This window comes from Fringilla coelebs, assembly GCF_963513975.1.
Source record: "Fringilla coelebs genome assembly, chromosome: 1".
NCBI classification, from domain to species: domain Eukaryota; kingdom Metazoa; phylum Chordata; class Aves; order Passeriformes; family Fringillidae; genus Fringilla; species Fringilla coelebs.
This window is the reverse complement of record NC_140028.1, coordinates 149,393,440-149,415,728: the sequence shown is the minus strand read 5'-3', so window position 1 is coordinate 149,415,728 and position 22,289 is coordinate 149,393,440. Positions and strand designations below refer to the sequence as shown.

Sequence of the window (22,289 nt, the reverse complement as noted above, 5' to 3'; positions counted from 1 at the left end):
CCACAGTGGCACTCCTCCCCTCTCTGCCACTGCAGTCTGAAAATGTTAAAAAATCTCCAGATTCCCAGATGGCAAAATAACATCCTGGCTGGTTCTCTTCTCAGTGCATGTTGTTAATTTATTTGTTGTTCTAACCCAGTTATTTTTTCTTTTTCTTCTCTCTGGATGCCACAATTCTTTTAGTGCTTCAAAAGTGAAGAATAAAGCCCTTCAGTCTTAAATACAAATAAAAGGAAAGTCCAGGCCTTTGCAGGGTGGGTGATAAATATTATAGGAAGTCCTGTACCACTGTCTTGAGCTCAGTGTAAGCACCTTGTCTGATCTAAAGCTGTGAACAGACTGGAAATGTTTCCTTTTGCTGTCTTTGCCTTCTTTTTCTGCATTCCTCTCTGCCATTTCCATATCTGCTGATCTTGGTCTACTCCCTTACAAGTCAGTTTTTTGTTTGCTTCCCAAAATCCTTCTGAATCTGATCATAAATGATCCTTAGCAACCCTTTTTTTTTTTTTAGGGATTTCCTCATAGCCTGGTATAGCAAGTCAGAAAGGCTGGTCAGGTCTGAGCTGCTCTCCAGCATGTCCCAGAGTGCAGCCCTTCACCCAGTTCCCATTCTGCTGAGTTTTGATTGCCTGAAGCCTTCCAGCTCCTTCCCATCTTCTCCTCCTTCCCCGTCACCAGACCCTTCTCCTCCTGTCCCTCACTGACCTCAGTTTGTCAAGCCCTTTGCTCTTCCCTCTCTCCCCACACCAGGATTTTCTGGTTTAGAGGCTGCTCCTCTTGCTCCTGGTCAGTGTGGCTGCTCATCCTTTCTGAAAACCTTGCCCCCTCCTACCACTGGAAAATGAGAGGGGCATTTCTTTTCTTCCTCTTCCCCTGAATGATCCATCCCTTGCTTCAGAGCTCTCTGTGCCTTGCCCTGCTCTACTGTCCACCCCATCCCATCCATGTGAGGAGCTGAAAGACGTGTTCCCTTGGTGCCTACACCCTGCTCTCCCCACTCTGCCCTGCTCTACTGTCCACCCCATCCCATCCATGTGAGGGGCTGAAAGATGTGTTCCCTTGGAGCCTACACCCTGCTCTCCCCACTCTGCCTCTGCTGTGGGTCATTATTCCAGATTTCTTTACTCCAGACCAGGCTGCACGGGGCTTGAAGCGACCTGCTCTATTGGAAGGTATTGGAGTGTATTTTGACCTTTAACTTCTCTTCCAGCCCCAGCCTTCTGTGATTCTGTGATTACTCCAGATTCCTTTATCCCAACACCTCTCTTCTATCGGATCATCTCCTTCATCCCTGCTTTTATTATTTCTCTTCTTTCTCAGGGCCTGCACAGCAGCTCCTGGACCGGGTCCCTCCTTCCCCCCCCCTGCCCCAGCATCCCTGCTCATCCTCAGTTCCACCAGCAAAGGCAGGAATTGCTTCTCTCCACACAAAAACCGAGGAGTTCTCCTCCTCTGATGGCTTTTCCTGTTCTCCCTGGCTTTAATTTGCAGCGAGTATTTTTTTTTTTTTTTTTGCAAAAGCTCTCATCCCTGGAGCTAACAATAAAACTGTGCCTCAGTGTGTCGGAGGGAGGGAGGGAGAGGCAGAAAGGAGAGGGAGGGAGGGGGATGCAGCAGCACAGCGCTCTGGCACGGTGAGGCGGCATCTGCGAGCCCAGGGACACCGGGGAGAGCAGAGCCCCTCACTCCGGGCTCAGCCCGATGCCATTGGCTCCCGAGCCGCTGGATTTAAAGGGAAGAGGAGCTCGCAGGGCTGAGCTGCACAGGCAGACGCAGGCTCAGCCAAGTTGTCAGCACGCTGCGAGCAGGAGAGGCTCGAACGCACCAGACTGCGGGGTGCCCGCGCCTTGATGCTCCTGTGGCTCCAGAAAGGGCAAAAAAGAAGAAAGGACCAAAAAAAATAAAGCAGCCAGAAAGGGGTGAAGGAGCCTGATCCAGTCCAGCAGTCCCAGAGGGAATAATGGATGTGACCATCTCTCAGTTCATCTTAGAAGAATTTGATGTGAACTGCAGCCTCCTGGATCGTTTGCACGAGACTTTTTTAGAGAGTTCCTCTCTCCCTTTCCTGGGCTTTGATGGTAGGAATTGTTACCTGGTGCAGAGCTCGGGGAAAGCTATAGAAGTGCTGAGATTCGGTTTGGTTTGTGATGCAAAGTGCGTGGCTTTTGTGCTTTCTCAAGTGCTTCTTTTTGCCTTTCTGTCCCGTTTTTCTAACCCCAGGTCCCTACTGCAATGCCACCACGGACCAGATCGGGACCTGCTGGCCCAGAACCTCTGCGGGGGAACTCGTGGAGAGACCCTGCCCCGAGTTCTTCAATGGGATCAAGTACAACACCACGAGTAAGTACAAACTCCTTTCTTCTCCCGCAGATCTCACGTTCAGAAGCCGCCTGGGGACACCCAAAATATATTTTCATTAGAGAGAAAAAAAAATAACAATAAAAGAAAAAAAAAAAAGTTTGCTTGGGAATCAACATTTCCTCCACATTCCAGCCTGTATATTCAAAATTTTTGCCTGGAATGATGCAGATTTCTCAAAAGCGCAGACTTGTGGACGCTGTTTCCTCTTTGCTAGAGTACATTTAGGGAGATCCGGGCAGAAAATATCCTCTGCAGTCTGAGGAGGGTTTGTTGTGCTTTGTGTGTTTGTGCATGTGTAGCTGCCTACAGCTCAGTGTGTTTGTAGCAGTGCTTCACCCACCTGGATAATTAGACAACCTTTGGCTCATGGAATACTTAGTCCTACCACCTAAACTGTATTTTGAAAGGACAGTCAGTCCCTTTTCCTGGCTGGCTGTGTGACCAGGGTTCAAACCCTGCTGGGAGTTGGATGTATCAGACAGAAAGAAGGCTGAGGGCTGCAATCTGTTTTAACAACTTCATCAGGGACTGGCTGCTGAGGCTGGAGCTGCATCAGCTCTGCACGGGAGACAGGAGAAGAAATTAGGAGGCAAATAATATTCAAAGCAAGGGAGCATGTGGGCTCCTTAGAAATCTCCTGGATGCTTTATTCTTCGAGGTAAACAATCATGATGACTCACTACAAATTTATTATTCAGGCTGTGGGACCCAGGCACTCATTTCCTTTTGCTTATCTGTCAATACCCTTTGGACCTTTCATTAAGAGTTTTTAAACATATTAATTCCAAATATGTGCAGCCACTTTTTTGTCACTCATTTTTTCAGTGTGGTTTTGATAGGGATAATTTCATTCCATGTAGGGATGTTTTCATTCCATGTTTCACTCTGAACTTTTGCTTGGGTATTGGTGATCTCCCTTGCAGGTAGTGTTAATTTTGTGGGGCCAGCATCCCATAAAAAAGTGACTCTGACATTTTAGATCTTATTTTTAAACTTGGAGAAAGTGAATTTATTCCTTCCCCAGCTCTAGGTACCATGGTCAGGTAACTGGCCAGAAGTTTGGTATGTTGGGCTCTGTGAAACAAAGTCCCCTGCCAGGTTTGTTCTCAGGGACAGGCTTTGAGCAGAGTAAAAGTTGCCTCAGGGAAGTGAAAATCATCCTAAAGCCCTCTGATCTCAGACCTGGGTCTTTGCAATAAAACAGGAGAGAGCCTGGAATGGGCTGGGTGATGCTGGCTCTGATTACAGCAGGCACTTCACTGCTCGCACAAGTCTCAGTTGAGACCAGAAGAAAATTTCTGAGAATTAAGGGCAGTGCAGAACACAGTGGAAAGAATTTAAATGTTTTTGCTGTATATGAGAAAAAAAAATGTTGACTACCCCAGTTTTGTTTTTATAAACTCTGTTGATGCTTTCACTAGTTCATCAATGACCTGATTTAAAGTTCTTCCCTGCTCTTCTCCTTCTCAGTGGTGGCTGATGCTTGTATTGCAGTGCTAATAAGTTTTCTTAAATTCTTTATTTTTGGAACAATGGCATGTTAATTAAATTAAAGACTAATGGAAATATGTCATTGAAATGCTGAAGCATTATTTTCTGAGGAAATGGACATTTTTCTCCTTTCTGCATAAAATGTGAGTAGCTACCTCCAGTTGATCTTATACACTTCGTGTGTGTGGTTCCTCCAAGCTGTAGTGCAGAAAACAGAGGGAAGAATTATATCAAAATTTGGTCAAATTTTGGAATCAGTAGCTCTTTGGGAAATAGCAGTTAAGTGATTAAAGCTTGGGAAAGCAGTAGGACAGCAGGTTAAGGTTTGAATACACAGGTGCAATCTCTTTTGGCATTTGAAAAATAAAATTACTGCATGCAGAACACGTCCAGCATTTGGGAAAACCAAACACTAACACACTCTGACCACTTGCATGATTTCACCAAGTTGGTTTGTGGGCTGCCTCTTTTGTGATGAGGCTGATTGTGCTGAAAACCTCAGCTGTGTTCCCCATGCAGATGATAAAATGAGCACAGACAACTGATTAAAGAATGGGAAATGGATCTTGCAAATCTCAGAGGTGAATAATACAGCTCAAAATGAGGGTCTGATAGGAGATGGCTTGAATCAACAGAAGATTTCTGCCTAGGACATGTAGTTTTGTTCTATTTTGTTTTGCATTTTGATGAGGCAGAGGGAGAAATGATGGTTTGTTACATTATACTGATTTTTTTTTTTTTTTGAGAACAAAATCAGACCAATTTAGAAAAACCACCTTGCATTGCTTTTCTTCACCTAAGAGCTTATCCAGCTCTAGGTTGTAGCTCAGCATTTATTATACTGTCAGCTATCCCATGTTCAGGAGCTGCCACCTTTTAGGAACTACAGCTTTTTTTTGGCATTGATTTTGTATATCTGTGAGTATATTTTGGATATCTGTGAGTATATTTTGTGTATCTGTCAGCATATCTCTTATTTGAAAGCCTGTAAAAATTTTGGATCTATTTCAATGATTTCTTTTTCAGTTTTAGAATTCAGACTCTCAAAGATTCCAATTTCCCACCAATTTCCTAAAAGCAACTCATCAGCTGAGGGAGGGAATGAGCCCAGCAGCATTCCCTGTCAGGGAAAGCTTTTGCATTGTAGACTCTGGCAAATCCAAACAGTGTGAAAAGCTTTTGAAAAACTCAGAGAAGCACAAGACACTGATCCATGGCCAAGTTTTGGTACTCTTGGGGCTATTTCTGCCCCTCACTGTAGCCTCTGTGCACGTAGGGGATGGAGTTCAAGGCCAAAACTGACAGGTAGGTTCCTGCACAGATCAGCTCATCAGAGGCTTTGGATGCACCTCCCCTGCTTTGTGTCCATCCTGTCACCTCTCAGGCTTGCTGCTCACTCTAACCCAGGTGGGGAATGCTATCAAACCCTACCAATGCCAGCAAAATAATCAAAAAGCATTTAGAAAACTCCTTAAGAAAAAGAACTTGTGCTTAAAAAACTCCCCTCCTGTTTGCCACATTAGAATAAACTGTTTGTGTGAAATATTTCCATCCTAACTGCAAGAAATTCCCGTGGTGATTCTGTGCCTGGGTCTGTGTTTCTCTGTGTCTCCTGGGAGCTGCTGAGTGACTCAGATAAGTTTTAGCTGCATTCATAAAACAAAGTCTGTCAGTCTGTGAGGATTTTTTATCCCTGACATTTTGTTATTTTGGTGATATGTTGGGGGTTTTTTCCTCCCTCTTTATTTGGGAAATAAAGTCGTGTTGACAAGATCACACTCTGGTTACCCTGCAGTGTGAATATGGGCAAAATGCTCTTTGACCAAGGATCTGAAAATTATGCCATCCACTTACAACTTTGCAATTTTTATGTATTATTCTCAAAGAGGAAAAAATTAAAAGAAACAGGGGGAAAAAAAAGTCTGTGTTGGTGCAGTGTGTGACTGTGCACTTGTCTCTGCTCAGGTTCTATATTTAGTGGAAAATGACAATATCATTGCTGCCCTCTAGATGTGTTTATGCTTTGACAGTGTGAAGCTTTTAGTCTTGTTTTAGGAAACAGATTAATTCACTTATTAGGATATCCTGAAGCTTGATTAATTCAGCAAATGGCCTGTAATGAGTGTGGTTTTGCTGCTTGCTCAAAAGCAGCTGTTCAAGCACAGACTTAGAGCGTGTTACAGGCTGAAGTATGCCTCCATTAACAGTTCCCCTACAGATTTCCCTGTGCAAAGGGAAAAAAAAACAGGGTTAAATGTCCATCTGATGGACAAAAAGTGTTGACTTTTGTAGCCTCAACTGAACTGAATTTGTCTCAAACACCTGGTGTGGCAGGGGGGGTGTTCTGTGGTGACACCCATCCGTCATGGGCTGCTCACTCTGCTCTGGGCTGCAGGCAGGAGCTGCAGGCATTCAGAAGGTTTTTCAGATTAAAACCCACAAAGCTAGGTACTTCCAAGTAGTATCAACAGCTAATTTAAGTATTTAAGCTCTAATACAAGTCAGAGCTCTAATTGACAGAAGGAGTGAAGCCTAGGGAGTTACTGAGCTCAGCCTAAATGAGCAGCTCAGCTCAGGTCAGCCTAAATGAGCAGCTCAGCTCAGCAGCCCCTGCAGAGGTGATAGTGCTGTCTGATTTGCCATGGGGTATTTTGGTGCTGTTTCAGCCTTGTTGTAGGATTGTGTTTCATCTCCCAGGCCTCACAGGTGTTGCAGATGCTCAGTGACAAATGATCCAATGCCCGTGTTCAGGCAGCTGAATTCGTCCCTGGGCGTGTGTTGTGCTGAAGAGATCCCACACCTGGGGATTGAGATCAAACTGCTTTTGTGATCCACAGGAAGAAAAGGTCTCTGTAGCTCCAGCTCCCTGCCTGCAAATCCCCCTGTCTCTCTCTCTCAGGGTAGCCACTTTGACTGAAATAGCCACTGCACAGGAGTGTTTTGGATATCACCCAAAGCATCCTCCTCACCTTTTCCAGCTGAGAACAGGCACATAACCACTGCTAACCTCGCCCTGATGGGGATTTGGTTCCTCCTTGTTTTGAGGGGATGGGCACCACCCTTTTCTTGGCCCTACAAGCAGCTGGGAAAGCTTTGGAGAGGGTTGGTGACTTAGCAACTGTTGTTCACACGGATGGGCACGGGGGAAGGAGCCCCTGGCACGGGGATCTCACCTGTACCTGTTAGCAAGGCTTGCTCCACACTGAGAGGAGAATTCCTGCAGCTCATGGCTGTCTCATCTTGATCACAGAGGAATGATCTTTTGTGTGCTGAGGGAAAGGTGGAGAAGTGAATTAATAGCTCTTCTAGTATGCATTTCCCCTCTCTTTGGAAAAGGTTTAAAGGGATGAGTCAATTAGCACAAAAAGTGCTAATTTTTGTAGGTTAAAACCCCGTTCTTTTATGGAGATCTAACCTTTGCTGCTTCTCCTTCTGATTAATTATTGTTCAGAGTTCTGGAAATGTGGCTCCAGCCTGCATATAAAACATGAGCCTTGCTAGGAAATTATGGATCTCAGGGCCTTGTTCGTATTTTGTGGGCAAGCCCTGTCCTGATCATTACAGAAATGTGCACTCTTATAAGTGGCTGGCCTAGAGGCTCAATTAACATTTTCATTTATGTTTTATCTCATGTATTTTAGTGTTTTGACCACTTCTGTTGATCACATTCACATGACTTACTTGTTCCCCAGAGGTTTTTCTGGCTTGATTTCTAAAGGCTGTGTTTTTGAAAGCAAAGTCCTGCTGTAAATGACAGAGAGCCCTGAAGTTCTGACGGCTTTTCATCATTATTGGAGAGAAATAAAATGCTCATCATGGCCATGCATGTGTGTTTCCACATTCAAAAAAATTACTATGAAACCCTAAAACTACTCTCACCTCATCTGTCTTCTGTAACCTTGTTAGTTATCCAGAAGGCTTTTATCCCACTGTTTAATGACAGGGGATTTGGGATAAAAATAAATGGTTTGTAGTGAATTTTAGTTATGGAGTCACTAGAAAAAGACTTCTTTCTTGTTAAAAAAGTCTGCAGCCTTGCAGTAGCCATATATCACCATCCTGGGGTGTAAAACACAGTATTTTCAGCAAGGAAGTCAAGATACATGAAAGTTAAAGGAATGAGACTGATGAGAAATGCAACAAAGTTGACAGTGGAAAAAAAGAAATCCAGAATTGGAATTCTGGGGGAGGAAATAAAACATCATTTTTAAGCTCGTAAAGGTTCTCTCTGAGGAGATCAAATCTGAAGCTGATTAGATCAGCTTGTCTCCAATAGCTCTGTGTCCAGATTAGGATTTCAACCATTTTTGTTCATTTTCTCTTGCTGCTTTTGCAGAGGAACACAAATACACACATCTTCTACAAATATAGTGGGAGGCTCTGGAGTTCAGTCATGCACAGATGGGAGAGGCTTCACTTGCTTCCCCCCCAATTTTTTTTTCTTTTTTTCCTTTCCTTTGTGAAGCATAATTTGTGGTATGAGATGGCTCTGATTTTGCAGTCTGGAAGAAAAGTGTTGGAAAAAATATTTACGAGGAGGAATGAAAAGAATCCATTTTTCTTGCTCCCACTACTATCATCATGTAAAACATGTGATTTCTTCACTGAGCCCAGGACACAAGTTAATTGCTGTAGTAAAATAAGGAGATTGTTAATGTTACTTCAGCCAACGTTCAAGGACCTTTTCTCCAGCCAATTAAACATGGATTTGTACTTTTGTTCTTTGCTAATAACTTGAGATGGCTTTGCTGTGATTCTGTTGCTCCTGATTTGGGTTCTCTTCAGGCTTGGTTTTGGGGCAAAATTCACCCAGACTTCACAAAAATTGGAACTGTAGCTGCCATTCTGCACCAAAGTCAGTCAGACCTGAGCAGTGGCACATCTTGGAGAGGGCTTTAAACCCTGGGCCATCGGGAGGGTCAGCAAACACAGGGTTGCCCACGTTATTTTGGAGGCTTCTTCGTGATTCCTTCTTTCCCTAAGGCAGCTGCCCCATCCATCTCTCTGGAACTTGCTGTTGTCTAAGCTGGCAGTGACTTCCAGCTGGCAAACAGATGGACTGAAGTCAATTTCTTTCCACAAGTTTGGAATTAGATGATACTTGCAAAAATGTGTGCTTCTGGAGCAAGGGGGTGGGGGAAGAGGGAATAGCTCAGGAGCAGATGAGGATGGGAAAGAATTAAATATATCAGAAATCCTTATCTCACCATATCAAAATGAAAAGAAAAATCCCACCCAGCTGCATGCAACGTGGACATGGGATTTCTTGTTCCTTGTGGCTTGGGATTTCTTGTTCCTTGTGGATTGGGATTTCTTGTTTTATGGTGCTTTATGACCCATTTTCCACCCAGACAAGGTGTGGGAGGCTGAGGTGGATCTGTGAAGGTGGAAAGGGGCTGTTCTCACCAGGTGCTGAACACCTGAGACTCTCTGGGGTCACCTGAGACTCTCTGGGGCTCACCTGTGACTCTCTGGGGTCACCTGAGACTTTCTGGGGCTCAGCTGAGACTTTCTCGGACTCACCTGAGATACTCTGGGCTCACCTGAGACACTCTGGGGCTCACCTGAGACATTCTGGGCTCACCTGAGAGTCTCTGTGTCTCGGGGGGTTGCAGCCTGTGTTTGCTGTCCCAGAAGCTGGGGGACAGTGTCACCGGGGCCATTGTCACCCGCCGTTCCGCCTGCCAGCCACAGGGTGTCACTTAGAGTGCAGGTAAAGCCAGTGTCCCCTGCGGGCTGGATGGGTACAGGGTCACCCTGCTGCACAGCTGAAGAGCCTCACTGAGGAGGACAGGGACAAGGACACCGTGGGGAAGGAGTTCTGGGAGGGATCCTGTGCCCCCTCTTCTGTGGGTGTTGCCTCTTTCAGCAGGGCTGCTCTGAAAAGCTGTGGGAAGGGCAGTGCTAAGCTTTGTTCCCAGGTGTGTGTTGGGGTGGAGGATGTGGAGCTGGACACAAAGCTGTCAGAGGAGCCTGAGCAGGCAGCAGGAGCCTGCCCTTGGATGATGCAGGGATTGCTCATGGCTGGACACGCTGTTTCACCGTGGCACTGCTGCCCTTGGCATCCAGCTGATGGCTCAATGCAGCAGCTGTTGGATTTTCCCTCAGTACCTGCAGATGCTCCAGGTGCTCCCACTGAACAGCAATAACTCACAGCTGTGTTACCAGAGGGGCAGGACCACCTCAGCTCTCACCTGCCTGCTGCTGTGTTCTGCAGAACAATTCAAGCAATAAATTGGGCAGATTTAGGTTCTTTAGGTTTCTCTCTGTGCTCTGCTGTGACATGAGAAGTATCTTTGCTGTTCATATAGTGGTGAATCTGCAATTTCTGTGGCTTGGAAGAACAGAACTTCAAGCTGCATCCTTGTCCAAATAAAAGTCTCAGGCTCTGACAGTCATTCAAGGCTTTGCCCAAGGTTTGCTGTCCTGGGAAAGGGAACCTCCTGCTCAGTTTTGGACCCCAACATCCAGACTTGACACCCAGATTAGAACAGCCATTCTTAGCAGCTTGAGAAGTTGATGAGAAATAAGGTTTCCCATGGAAATTGAAGGGGAATGGATTTTTAGTAGATATTTTCTTTCTTTTCTTTTCTTTTTTTTTTTTCAGTGTGGTTTTCATTCCCCTCAGATGTTATTCTTGGAGTTCATAATTGGTAGCTCTTGGGACAAATTCATAAAATCAATAAAACCAGGATTGCTTTATGCTGATTTCTCTCTTTGCAGTGGTGGGAATAACAGAGGAGCAGATACTGCTCCATATGAGACTTGTGCTGGGAGAAGCAATACTTTGAAACAAATTATAGGAACAGAAACTCAGTATTTTTTTAAAGAAAGAAAATACTCTGAAGTCCCATGAAGAGCTTTCCCTGGGAAACTGAAAGAAGGAAGAACCTTTCCCAGTTTGGTTTTATTGTCCCAAACCCCTGGTGGTTGGAATGCCCTGACCATGCTGTGAGAGAAGAATTCATGGAGAGGAGCTGCATCCTCCTCAGTCAGCCAGGGAGTAAACAGAGCTTTGGGAAATAGAAAATGTGTTATGGAAATGAGAGAAACACAGAAAATTGGAAATTAGTTTGCTAGTGCATCATCACCATTTTAACTAAACTTAGATGTGACTTTCTGGGGATTCTTTTTCTCATTTCTAAGAATTTTTATCTAACTTAGAAATTGCTGAATTATGCCAGTAATCCCTGAAACATCAGCATTTGTGTATTTCAAAGTACATCCAGAGCAGTCAGGACTTGTTGCAGGATCTCCAGGCTCCACACTCATTCCTGCTCTGCAGCTGGAGCAGCTGATGCAGAGTTTGGAAGGAGAAGGATTTCAAAGATTGTTGTTTCTGAGCTGATCTTAACACACTTGAACAACTGAAAACTCTGCTCTCTGTGTGGGAAGCAGTGTGGAAAATGGGAATTTGGGTGCTGGAAATGGATTTCTAGGATTCACAAGGAGGACACCCCCTGTTCCTTTGCAGGACAGCAGAGCAAAAGCCTGGGGATGATGGGGAAAGGGAGAAGCAGGGCCCTCCAAGAGATTTCCCAGTGTTGGCCTTCCACAGAGAAAGCTCCTCACTGATTCCTTCCTAGGGGGAATTTTTTGCTGTTCCAGGAGCTCTGGGGGGGACAGAGAGACTCTTGACTTGGAAATCCCTTTTGGGAGGTCCTTTTCATCAAGGGCTTATTTTTCTTTTCAGGATGTGGATGGTGGTGCCTTGGGTGGGACTGCAGGGATTTGGACAGGGCTGCACCCTGACAAGGCCTTTGGAGAGAGAACCCCTGTCATTCTTCATGGGGAACACTTTGTGTTAAAGAAACACAGGGTCCCTGCCAGAGGTTCACACTTTGGTTAATTTTGGCCATCTAATCCAAATTTTTGTATTTCCCACTCTACATAACTATCCTGTATAAACTCACCCACTTGCCTCTATGTTATTAATTACCAAATTAATGTCTGAAAATGCACATTTACACCAGAGCTGCCTGGGACACAGGAAGTCTCCTTAGCAACCCAAAAATCAGAAGGCTTTTGTTGGGTGTGAAAGTGAGGGAACAAATTCCCACTTTCTGCTTTCTCTTTCCAAGCCTGTCTCAGAAGGGACAGGGATAAATCCAAGTGCAGTTGTGGAGGTTCACTGCATCACCCAGTCCCAGGAGTGGCTGTAGCAGTGGGAATGCTGGGGTTTGCTGCTTCTTACTCCTTTTTGGGGAGAGCTAGAGGATCCCCACAAAGATCTTTTCACACAGTTAAGTCATCTTTGTCCACCTACAAACCCATTCTCAGTCTGGATTTTTTTTTGCCTTAATCTATTTTTAATCCCTTCATCTCTCCTGTGTTCACAGCATGTTTCCCCTGGGAAAAAAATTCAGCAACAGTAATAACAGCAGTTTTATTTTCCATGAGCATTTTGCTTTATTCCTTTTGTGAACACTGAGGGGGATAGAAGGATCTCTGAGCTGACCCAGTGAGGTGAGTGTGTCAGAAGAACACAGACATCAGAGCAGTGTGATTCAGTTTATCCTGGGAATATGTAAAAAGCTCTCCTGAAACTAGAAATATCCTAATCAGTAGCTGGATTTTTCAGCAAACAGGGGCAAAGTCTTTCCTGGGGATTCCTATTTTACTGATTCTCTGTTAGATCTCAGCTGCAAATCTGTGGCTGAGTTCCTGGGATTACAGATGACCACACTCACTGCAATTACAGGGCTTTGAGAGAAGCTGGGGGTTATTTTTTCATCATTTCTTTGAGTGGTCAGATACCTGCCTGTCTCCTGGCTGACTTCAGTGCATTATCCCTCCTGGGCTCTTTATCCAACCCCATTCTCATTTTCCCAGGCCCTGAGCAGGCACAGAGAGGCATGAATGGGGTAGATGTGAATGAGTCACTGATGCTCTGGGACCAGCTGAAAATCAACTGTGTGTGCACTGAGCTTCTGGTGCACCTGAGCTAAAATTCACTTCCTGAAACCTCAGGGAAGGGAATTGATTTCTCAGTGGTAGGTCACTTATGTGTGTGTGAGTCTTTAGGTTCCTGAGTAGCTTTGAAAACTTCACTGGGATTTTATTTCATTTCTTTCATGAAATGAAGCACTTCTGTGAATCTTGAGCGTGGAGCTGAAGAAGCTCTGGCTTTGCCTGGTGCAAATAAGCCTGTTGTGGCAATAGGATATTGCAGGTTGGATCAGATGAACTCTGCAGGCATTTCTGTGATGTCCCTGCAGATCTCAGATGGATCCTTCAGTGGCCTCTATCACCAACTGTTTGTTTTTCATGGACACCTGTGACTTGGAGATGGTGTTTTTTCTATGAAGAACTTGTGTTACCAACTGTGCAGTAGAGTGAGAGTGATCTCAAGCTCTTGCTTTGATTCCATTTACCTATTGATGCATAATATGTGATTTTCCTGCACCATTAAAATGGTTTAGTTCATCCTTTGCTTGCTTTTAGGGGAATTGAGTGATACCCATGGGGCACTGACCTTTGTCTAGTTGCCATGTTACCTCAGTGAAAATCAGCTGGAAAAGGCAGGGCTAATTGCTTTGATTTAATCCTGAAATGTCAATGACTCAGTGATGGCTCATTCATGGAAGTTATCTGCTCGAGGTGGAAGGACTGGATAAAAATAACTTCCTTGGGATGAACTTTAAGTGCTGGAAGTTTCAAATCATAGCATCAGAGAATGGTTTGAGTTGAAAGGGGCCTTAAAGATGACCTATATCTGACACCTCTGCCATGAGAAGGCACAAAGGGATGGGGCAGACCTATGGGAAGCATGCAGAAAGCATTTCTGGGGAAGAACTGAAGTGCCTCACTTTCTGCTGTGGCACAGGAGTTGCCATCCCAAAGAACAGCAGGTGAGAGAAGGGAATGGAGGGTTAAATACCAGATATAAACAGTAAGGTGATACTGTCCCACATCCAAGACATAGCAGAAACAATTCCTGACTGCAGGGCCCCCAGAGCCTCTGAGCAAACTAAAATTCAGCAGAAGAAAATGTCAGACCCAAAGTATTTGTCTTGTAAATGAAAAGGGGACGTGCAGATTGATTTTTAGTATGTTTGCCCTAAGTACCTTCTCCCTTCCCTTGTCTCAGCAGGAAAGATATGTCCATAAATTGGTTTTCTTCATTATTTTTCTTTCTGTGTCTCAGAGGATCTTCCTGTCCCCTGATTTGGTGGGCAGGCACATGGCAGGACCACAGCCTCCTGTTAGAGCCACTCTACTTCTTGTTGTGTTGCCTTCAGAGTGAATTCCAGGACTTCCCTGGCCCCAGCTGGCAGGGATCCATCTGGCTGGCATTGTCCTGCCCAGAGGCAGCACTGTGTCCAGTTCTGGGTCCCTCAGTTTGGGAAGGATGTGGAGATGCTTGAGTGCATCTAGAGGAGGCAACGAGGCTGGAGAGGGGCTGGGAACACAAACCCTGTGAGGAATGTTTGTAGGAGCTGGGGGTGCTCAGCCTGGAGAAGAGGAGGCTCAGAGGTGACCTTTTTGCTCTCTACAGCTCCCTGAAGGGAGGCTGCAGACAGCTGGGGTTGGTCTCTTCCACCAGGCAGCACTGACAGAACCAGAGGGCACAGTCTCCAGCTACATCAGGGAAGGGATAGGTTGGATATTAGGAAAAATTTGTCACCAAAAGAATAATAAAGTGATGGAATGCTCTCTCCAGGGAGGTGATAGAATCACCATCTCTGGATGTGTTTAAAAAAAGACTGGACATGGCACTTGGTGCTATAGTCTAGGTGAGGTGTTAGGGCATAGGTTGGACTCGATGATCTTGGAGGTCTCTTCCAGCCTCATTGTTCTGTGATTCTGTGATTTGTGGCTGTGACAGCGTGAACAGAAGGGATGGAGGCAGGTTCCAGCTTGTTTCTGTCAGAACAGGCAGCAAATGGGACCTGTTCATACCCTGCAGCTGGTCCCTGCTCAGGCTCCTGTCCTTCAGCCCTGCCCTCTGTAAATTAACTCCAATATTTAAGGCACTCTGAAGCTTTCCAACCCTGGAAAGACTTCTCTCCTCCTTTGTTTTTTGGTTTAGAGTGCAAGAAGTTCCCTGCTAACATGTCACCTTTATTCCTCAGTGTCATTAATTTCTCTGTGGCTGAGCCAGGAGAGTTTTGAGGAGAGAATCTGTGTCTTGCAGTGGTTTTTAAGAGTTTCCATACAAAGAACTTGGATGTACAAAGTGCTAAGCAGACAGCTGGGTTTCAGTGTCTTGCTAGTTTTCTCTCCAGGTCTCTTTTTCAGTAGTAAAATTCTTCTCAATATGGAGATGTGAACTGAATGGAAAGCATCCCTTTGTGTGGTCTGGGAAAACCAGAGATACTTTCATTAATACCTTCAGAACTGCAGAAATATCCGTGAGCTTGGATATTTAATTTGTGTAAGTGCTGGGTCAAGTCACCAATATACTTGTGAGTTTAGCCATGAGATTTCACAGCTCTGTAGCATTCACATTTTCTGGAAAAATCCCTCCACCCAGGATTTTTCTCCTGGGAAGCTGAGGAGCATCAGAGAAAAGGAAAACAATTCTTATCTCATTTGCTTCTCCTGTGTTGTGCTCATGTGGAATGTGTTTGGAGATTGTTCACCCACAGGTGATTGTTCCATTGCATTCTGCTGGGAGTTGTTTTCACTCTTTGGCCAATCAGGGCCAAGCTGTGTCAGGGCTCTGTAAAGAGTCAGGAGTTTTCATTATTATCTTTTTTAGGATTTACTAAGCGTCCTTTCTGTGTTCTTTAGTGTAGTTTAGTATAGCATTCTTTAATATAATGTAGTATTATAAAATAATAAATTAGCCTTTAATATAGTATAGTATTATAAAATAATAAATTAGCCTCCTAAGAACATGGAGTCAGATTCATCATTCCTCCCTGCCACGGGGGTCCCTGCAGATACAATACAGCTCTGTTTTCATGCCTTGCTGTCTTGGTGCAGGCCTCCTGGTCTGTAGCACCTGCAGGTTTTCTGTGTGCCAGATGAAGTGCTCAGTTATCACAATCACATTTATGCAGCTATTTGCTGCTCCTCTCTGCAATGCAGAGTTGTTTCCTAGGCTACATTTCCTGGTATAATACATATCCTGTTGTCGGATCCCTTCCAGTGGATTTGGCTTCATTCCTTGATCCAATGAAGATAAATTAGTGAACTGTCCTGCTTTATCAGTGGAGATGGGCTTTGTTTTCCATAAGCCAAGTTTTATTTTTTCCATTACTTTTTTTTTTTTCCCTGAAAACACACTTCAAACACCTCAGGTAACTTTGTACCATGGATGAAGAGGAATTTCAAACTCTCAGGCAAAACGATGTGAGACAAGGAGAGGAGGAAGCAGCCTTTGATCAGGCTCTGCACTGCCTTTTTCTAAAGTGCTAAAACCTAAATAAAAAGCAAAAAACTAAATAACAATGTATTGATTCTCTGAAGGCTTTCTGGTGTCACCCCTTGGGTGCAGGGGACACTTTGGGTGTGATGAGGAGTGCAGGGTGTGACAGGGTCAGCAGCCCACAAGTGCAAGAAATGGAGCAATAGGGAAACCAGCAGCTTAACTGTGGGTCCAAAAAGTGGGAAATGGATTTACAGAAAATTCTCCAAGCCTGACAGAAGGCTCACACAGTGTGTGCATCTGTGTGCAAACCTTGAGATGAGAAATGCTGACTTAGGAATGCCATGAAATAGGACAGACATTGCTGAGGGAGAAATGGAACCAGGAACAAGTTTCAAAGGATGGCCTTAGAAATAAGACTGTATACTTGGGAGAAATAGAACTAGGAAAGATGCATTGTAATAGGACCCATGAGAAGTAATTTTATATAATTAGCTTTAAGGCATTTACAACATGGTGTGGCAAAAAGCTGATAGACCAAGAAATGCTTATAGTATATTGTAATTAGGAAATAGTTGGCTTCTGAGTGTGATGGTGTGAATGAGAACATCTATATTGTCTCACCCTTCTCATGAGACTGAAAATAAAATAAAAGTGTTTAAAACGCCTCTCAGTTGCCCCAGCTCTGGGTCAGAAAAGGGCTTAATCTGACACAAGAAGTTGCAGAATCAGGGTTTGTACTTAAAAAGTAGTAGAAGGAGAAACAAAGCTACTGTCAGGACAAGGAAAGAAAGAAAAAAACAAAATAGGAAAGTGTGGTGGTTCCAGTTGTGGGTTTCTCTGGGTCTGGATTGAAGGCACTTGAGACAGCAGTTCATGCTCACACTCAGGTGTTTATTATTTCTTATCAGTAAAACAGTCTCACTGCTGTGAGTTCAGCAGCTTTTCATTAGAAGGCACAAAATGCCCAACAATCTCTTGTTCCAAGGACTTTTAAGACTAAGCTATACAATGAAGAACTGACACCTGGATTATTTTCCCTTTTAACCCAAGAACTGATCCCACAGAGCCCCAGTGCAGACTCTTCTGCCCAATTACAAAATGCCACCCAAACCCATGGAGAAGGAGGAAGAAGAAGCATGAAGAAGAAACCCAGGATGACACCCTGTGCCCTCCATCTTGCTGCCATCCACAGCACACTAAAAACCCCAAACCCTCAATTTCTCACCCAGTGACACACCCACACTGCTCTCTATAATCTATTTCACACTTTTGTGGCTTCCAGTCTATCTTGAAGTCTGGGAAACTTTCTCCATGAGTGAGGGTCAGAGTCAGTGCTGCCCTGGGGGTCAGGGTAGCAGACACAGAAATATTCCCAGTGCTCTGGGTTTCTGCAGAAAGGAGAGGGCTCAGCTTTTCCTGTGCACTGTGGGGTTTGATGTCAGTGAGTCTGACAGGCTGACTCTGGAGCTGAGCTTTCTGTGTCTGCTCAGCCCAGCTCTCACACACCCACCTGAAGGAGCCACAGCAGCACTTGCAATAAATCAGCATTTTTCGAGTGCCCCAGGCAGTGCTGATCCCAGCTGTGCTCTGGGGCAGGCAGTGTTCCAGGTGCAATCCTCATTCCTGAATGGGTGTCGTTTGCTCTCCCCTCTGCCCAACCTTCCCAGCTGCTCTCACTGCCAGCAGTCGCTGAGATGAGCTAATTACACAGATTATGCAATTTTGCTGCACATAATACATGTAATTTTGTAATGAAGGAGTGGTGCTATGTAATAACAGTTCACACAAACCTGCCTTTGACACGAGGCTCTGGCAGGAAGCTCAGCAGGAGAAACTTTGCATAAGAGTTAAATAAGACCATCAGATCATTGGTAGGGAAAAAGATCTCCAGACATTTGTATGTTCTTTTGGAATTGCTAATATATCCACAGAGATTTATTTTTTAATAAGTAGATTTCAGCTGCAATAATAGCAGTGTCCTGAATACTCAGATGAATTTCATGAATACAAGCAAATAAATGATTCACAGAAGACTTGATTTCCTCTTTTTTTTTGCATGATCAAGCAGAAGATTATTTTTGTTTGTTGCAACACTGTGGCTTGTTGCTGTGATGGTGTTTGTTGCAGTCTTCTCTTCATAAAATAATAGAATAATTAAGGTTGAAAAAGACCTCTAAGATCATCATGTCCAGCTATTAAACCAGCACTTCCTGTTTGCTTCTTTCTGTGTGGACAAGATTATTGATTATTGATGGTAAAATTAGCTTCATTTTGCTGGCACTGCTGTGGGACTTAAGGACCAGATTTTTTTTGTTTTGTTTTGTTTTTAATAAGCTCTAAACAAACTCTGGAAAATATTTTCCCTAGGCAACTACTGGGAGGCCAGAGAGGAAAGAGAAGAGCTGTAGTAGGTTAATGTGGCAAAGGTTTGGTAGCAGAGGAATGCAGGAGGGATTATTCTGAGAAGAGATTGTCAGGGGCTGTCCCCACGTTTGACAGAGCCAAATTAATTAGCTGAACTCGTAATTACTCACTAAGCTGTCTTTTTCTCATGCTAAAAGTTTTCCATCTTATTTTATCCCTCTATCTTGATAAGGAGAGGTGGAGAGCAAGAGGTCTGGTGGGCACCTAGCAGTCAGCCAGGGCCATCCCACCCCAGGGGGATATCAAATTAATGCAGGAAAATTCATCCTGGCATATTTTTTTTCAAAATTTTTCAATCTTGGGAATGCAGTTAGGAGGGCTGAATGCTGCACAGCACAGGCTGCTGTCCTAGGGAAAGGCTTCCAGAAGGCAAACTGGGGCATTTGAATGGAATTTTAAATTGGACTATTTATTCAATTTCATCTCTGACTGTATTTTACACCAGGTGGAAATGCTTTAAATCCAGCCTGTGGTTTATAGCTAAATGCACTCCCTGGTTTTCCATCTCAGAGCACAGTCAGGATTCAGAGTGCTGACTCAGAGACATTTTTATCTCTCAGTGAAGTCATGAAGAAATTCTCTCTGCCTGTAGCAGATATCCTTTCCCAAAACAGACACACCAGACTAATGTGATGTTATTTTTACATGAGATTCCGGCTCAGTTGTCTCACTTCAAAGAATATCAAAATTAGTCATTTTTCATTGAAACAAAGGCTCTGATCTGTGGTATCATCATTCCCTAGAAACATTTTTAAACTTCCCTGAAGTTCCTGATGTCATTTGACATGAGATATCCTTTTTGGCATGGTCCTTAAAATCCCACAGTAATGAGAGTTTCTGCCTTAGCTGAGGATCTCAGGTTCCAGTCTGGTGCCATCAGCTGATTCTTGAGGAGCTGTACCATGACACCTCCAAGCTCTCCTCCACTAAATGCTCTCCATTCAACTTCAGGAACTTCAGTTTCTGCCATTTCAGCAGTGTTTGAGACTCAAATTCCCTCTCAGTTATCACAAGGAAGGCTGGCTGTTAAACTGCTGCCCTCTGGCTCCCCAAACCCTCCTGCAAATGTGTTCAGTGTAGCTCAGTGCTTCAGCTCTGAGGCCAGTCACTTCAACAGATCACAAACAGCACTATTTCAGGGTGGGGAAAAGTGTAAGTAGAAAGAAAGTGGTAAAAAAACAGAGAAAATAGATGTAAAGGAGAGTTTGTAAACTGGCTGTGGTCACTTGTAATCAAGCAGCATTTCCTGCAGTCTGAAGCATCCTGTGAGTGGTTTTCATAAATTATTTCAGTACAAAGGTAACAGAGGCCCTTGGAGTCATTGGCAAATGCATTTTGCTGTAAATCTGTTTGGAGAGATAATGAGCTGTATTGTTCTCTCAGACTGAACTAAATCCTAAGTACTTCTCTGAAGTTAAATGTTTCTTCCTGACATATTTGTGATGTGCAGTCATGTAACAGCTAATTACAGTGATTAACTGCATTTCACAGAATCTGACCAGAAGAAACTATTACATGAGGTATATTGCATCTCCTTTTTGTTTCAAAAATAACAAGGGAAAATTTTAATTACCTTTGTATTGTCATTAGAATAATCTGCTAGCCTCCTTCTATTGATTAATCCAAAGATAAATTCTTGTGCACAGGAAAGGAAGAGACATTTTCATCTCAACACTTCATGTGTAATTACTTAAAGAATCTTCTATCTATAGAAATATTTAGATTCTATTTTAAGAGGAGAAGAGTTTGAGGGTGGTGCATCAAATGATCTCATTTCACATGATATAATTAAGATCAGACAGCTGAGAAGGAAAAAAAAAATCTTGTTAATCATTTAATTTTAAAAGCCATTATTGGGAACTACTCCAACTACTCCAGGATGTTGTAGCTGCGTGACAGTAAAGTCATCTTTTACTCACTAACATTTCATTTGGGAGCTGTTCTGGGGGAAATCTCTCTTTGTAAGGCACAGCAGGGGAAATGAAGGTTCAGCTGTGAGCTCCCTAATCAGAGAATCAGAGATTGCTTTGGGTTGGAAGGGACCTTAAAGATCATCCAGTGCCACCCGCCTCTGCCATGGGCAGGGACACTTCCACTAGACCAGGTTGCTCAGAGCCCCATCCAACCTGGCTGAAACACCCCCAGGGATGGGGAATCTCTGGTTTTGTTATGGACAGGATTTACAGAATCCTAGAATCAGAGATCATCCTGAGCTGTAAGGGACCCACAAGGATCATCGTGTCCAGCTCCTGGCCCTGCACAGACACCCCAGCAATCCCACCCTGCGCATCCCTGGGAGCATTGTCCAAACCCTCCTGGAGCTCCGGCAGCCTCAGGTGGGGCTGTGCCCCACCACTCCCTGGGGAAGAACCTTTTCCTGATCTCCAACCTAAACCTCCCCTGACCCAGCTTCAAGTCATTCCCTCAGGGCTTATCACCAGAGAGAAGAGATCCATGTCTGCCTCTCCACTGCCTCTCAGGAGGGTGTCAAAGACCACAGGGAGCTCTCCCCTCGCTCAGTCTCCTCTTCTGAACAAGCCAAGTGCCCTCAGCCTCTCCTCGTATGGTTTCCTCTCCAGACCCTTGACCATCTTCACTGCCCTCCTTTATATGAGTCAGGAGTGTCAAGTCTTAAATTCTTTTTGCCAAGGTCAGGATTAAATGTGTGAGATGGGGTTTCTTGTTGGGATTCAGATGTTTGTCAGTTCTTATCTATGTCACAGTCTCACAAACCCTGAGTTCTGCAGCACTTCACTCTCACAAACTGAAAATGGAGCCCCATCTCTCTCTCTCCAAGGCCTTTGAAGGATAAACTCTCCAATTAAGAAATGACACCGAAAATTTTTACTTTTAACCCAATAACCAACCACCCATGGCTGCAATGGGGACTTTTTTATCCTATTACACAAAACCACCCAAACCTGTGGAGGAGAAGGAGAAGAAGGAGAAGACAAAGATGAAGAAGAAGAAGAAGATGGTGAAGAAGAAGGACCAGCCTTCACTCTAAAACCTCCATCTGGCTTTATAGATATTACTATATTCTAAACCCTTAAACTCTGAGTTTCCCACCCTGTGGTATCACACACTTCTATCCAAACTCCACACCCACAATCCCAGTTCTGTCATTCCATTCTGGAAGCTTCTCCACGGCCTCAGGTCAATGCAGTGTTCTCTGGGGGGTCAGTGCCTGGCAGCACAGAAATCTGAAATTCTCAGCAGCCAGGGCTCCAACAAGGAGCACTTATGTAGAAGCCATCCTTGCTGTGCTTGTTGTGGCCATCACTCTTTTGGGCTGTGATCTCTGGCTGGGGTTTTTTGTTGTGCACTTTGAAGTCTCCTCACTGCCTGGCTTGGATCCTGCACCCAGCCTCCAGTTTCTTGTTCTTACCCTGCTCTTTCCTAGCCTTAGCTCACAGGAATTGTGGAAAGGTTCTGTTTTCAGTAACAGCCTCTGCTGCTGGAATTGAAGCCAGCACTGTGCAAAACCTCCACATGCCACATGAGCCCAATTCCTTAGGCTCAGAATGCTCTCCTGGGTATTGATCCATCACTACACCTGCTAAAATCATGGAGGGATCAAAGTCCAGACTCAGGAAGTGTTAACAGCTCTTCAGGCTGTGTCTTTCTGCATGGTCTGTGTGCACCTCAGGTAACCCTGCCACACCAACCCGTCCTGAGAGAATGCACAATTTCA

The 22,289-nt window shown here is 44.5% G+C and overlaps 1 protein-coding gene across 2 annotated transcripts in view; it reads left to right on the top strand.

Annotated features, from left to right (window-relative positions):
* The window catches only part of CRHR2 (corticotropin releasing hormone receptor 2), a gene marked incomplete at both ends in the record, with an annotated part of 145,544 nt that overhangs the window by 40,962 nt on the left and 82,293 nt on the right, over window positions 1-22,289 (top strand). Inside the window, 2 exons of one of the 2 annotated variants that reach the window (XM_084208558.1) lie at window positions 1,961-2,078; window positions 2,221-2,340. In XM_084208558.1, coding sequence (XP_084064684.1) covers window positions 1,961-2,078; window positions 2,221-2,340 — 238 coding nt within the window. Of the gene's footprint in view, window positions 1-1,960; window positions 2,079-2,220; window positions 2,341-22,289 lie in introns of those variants that run through there. The other variant, XM_084208557.1, reaches the window with a different exon arrangement.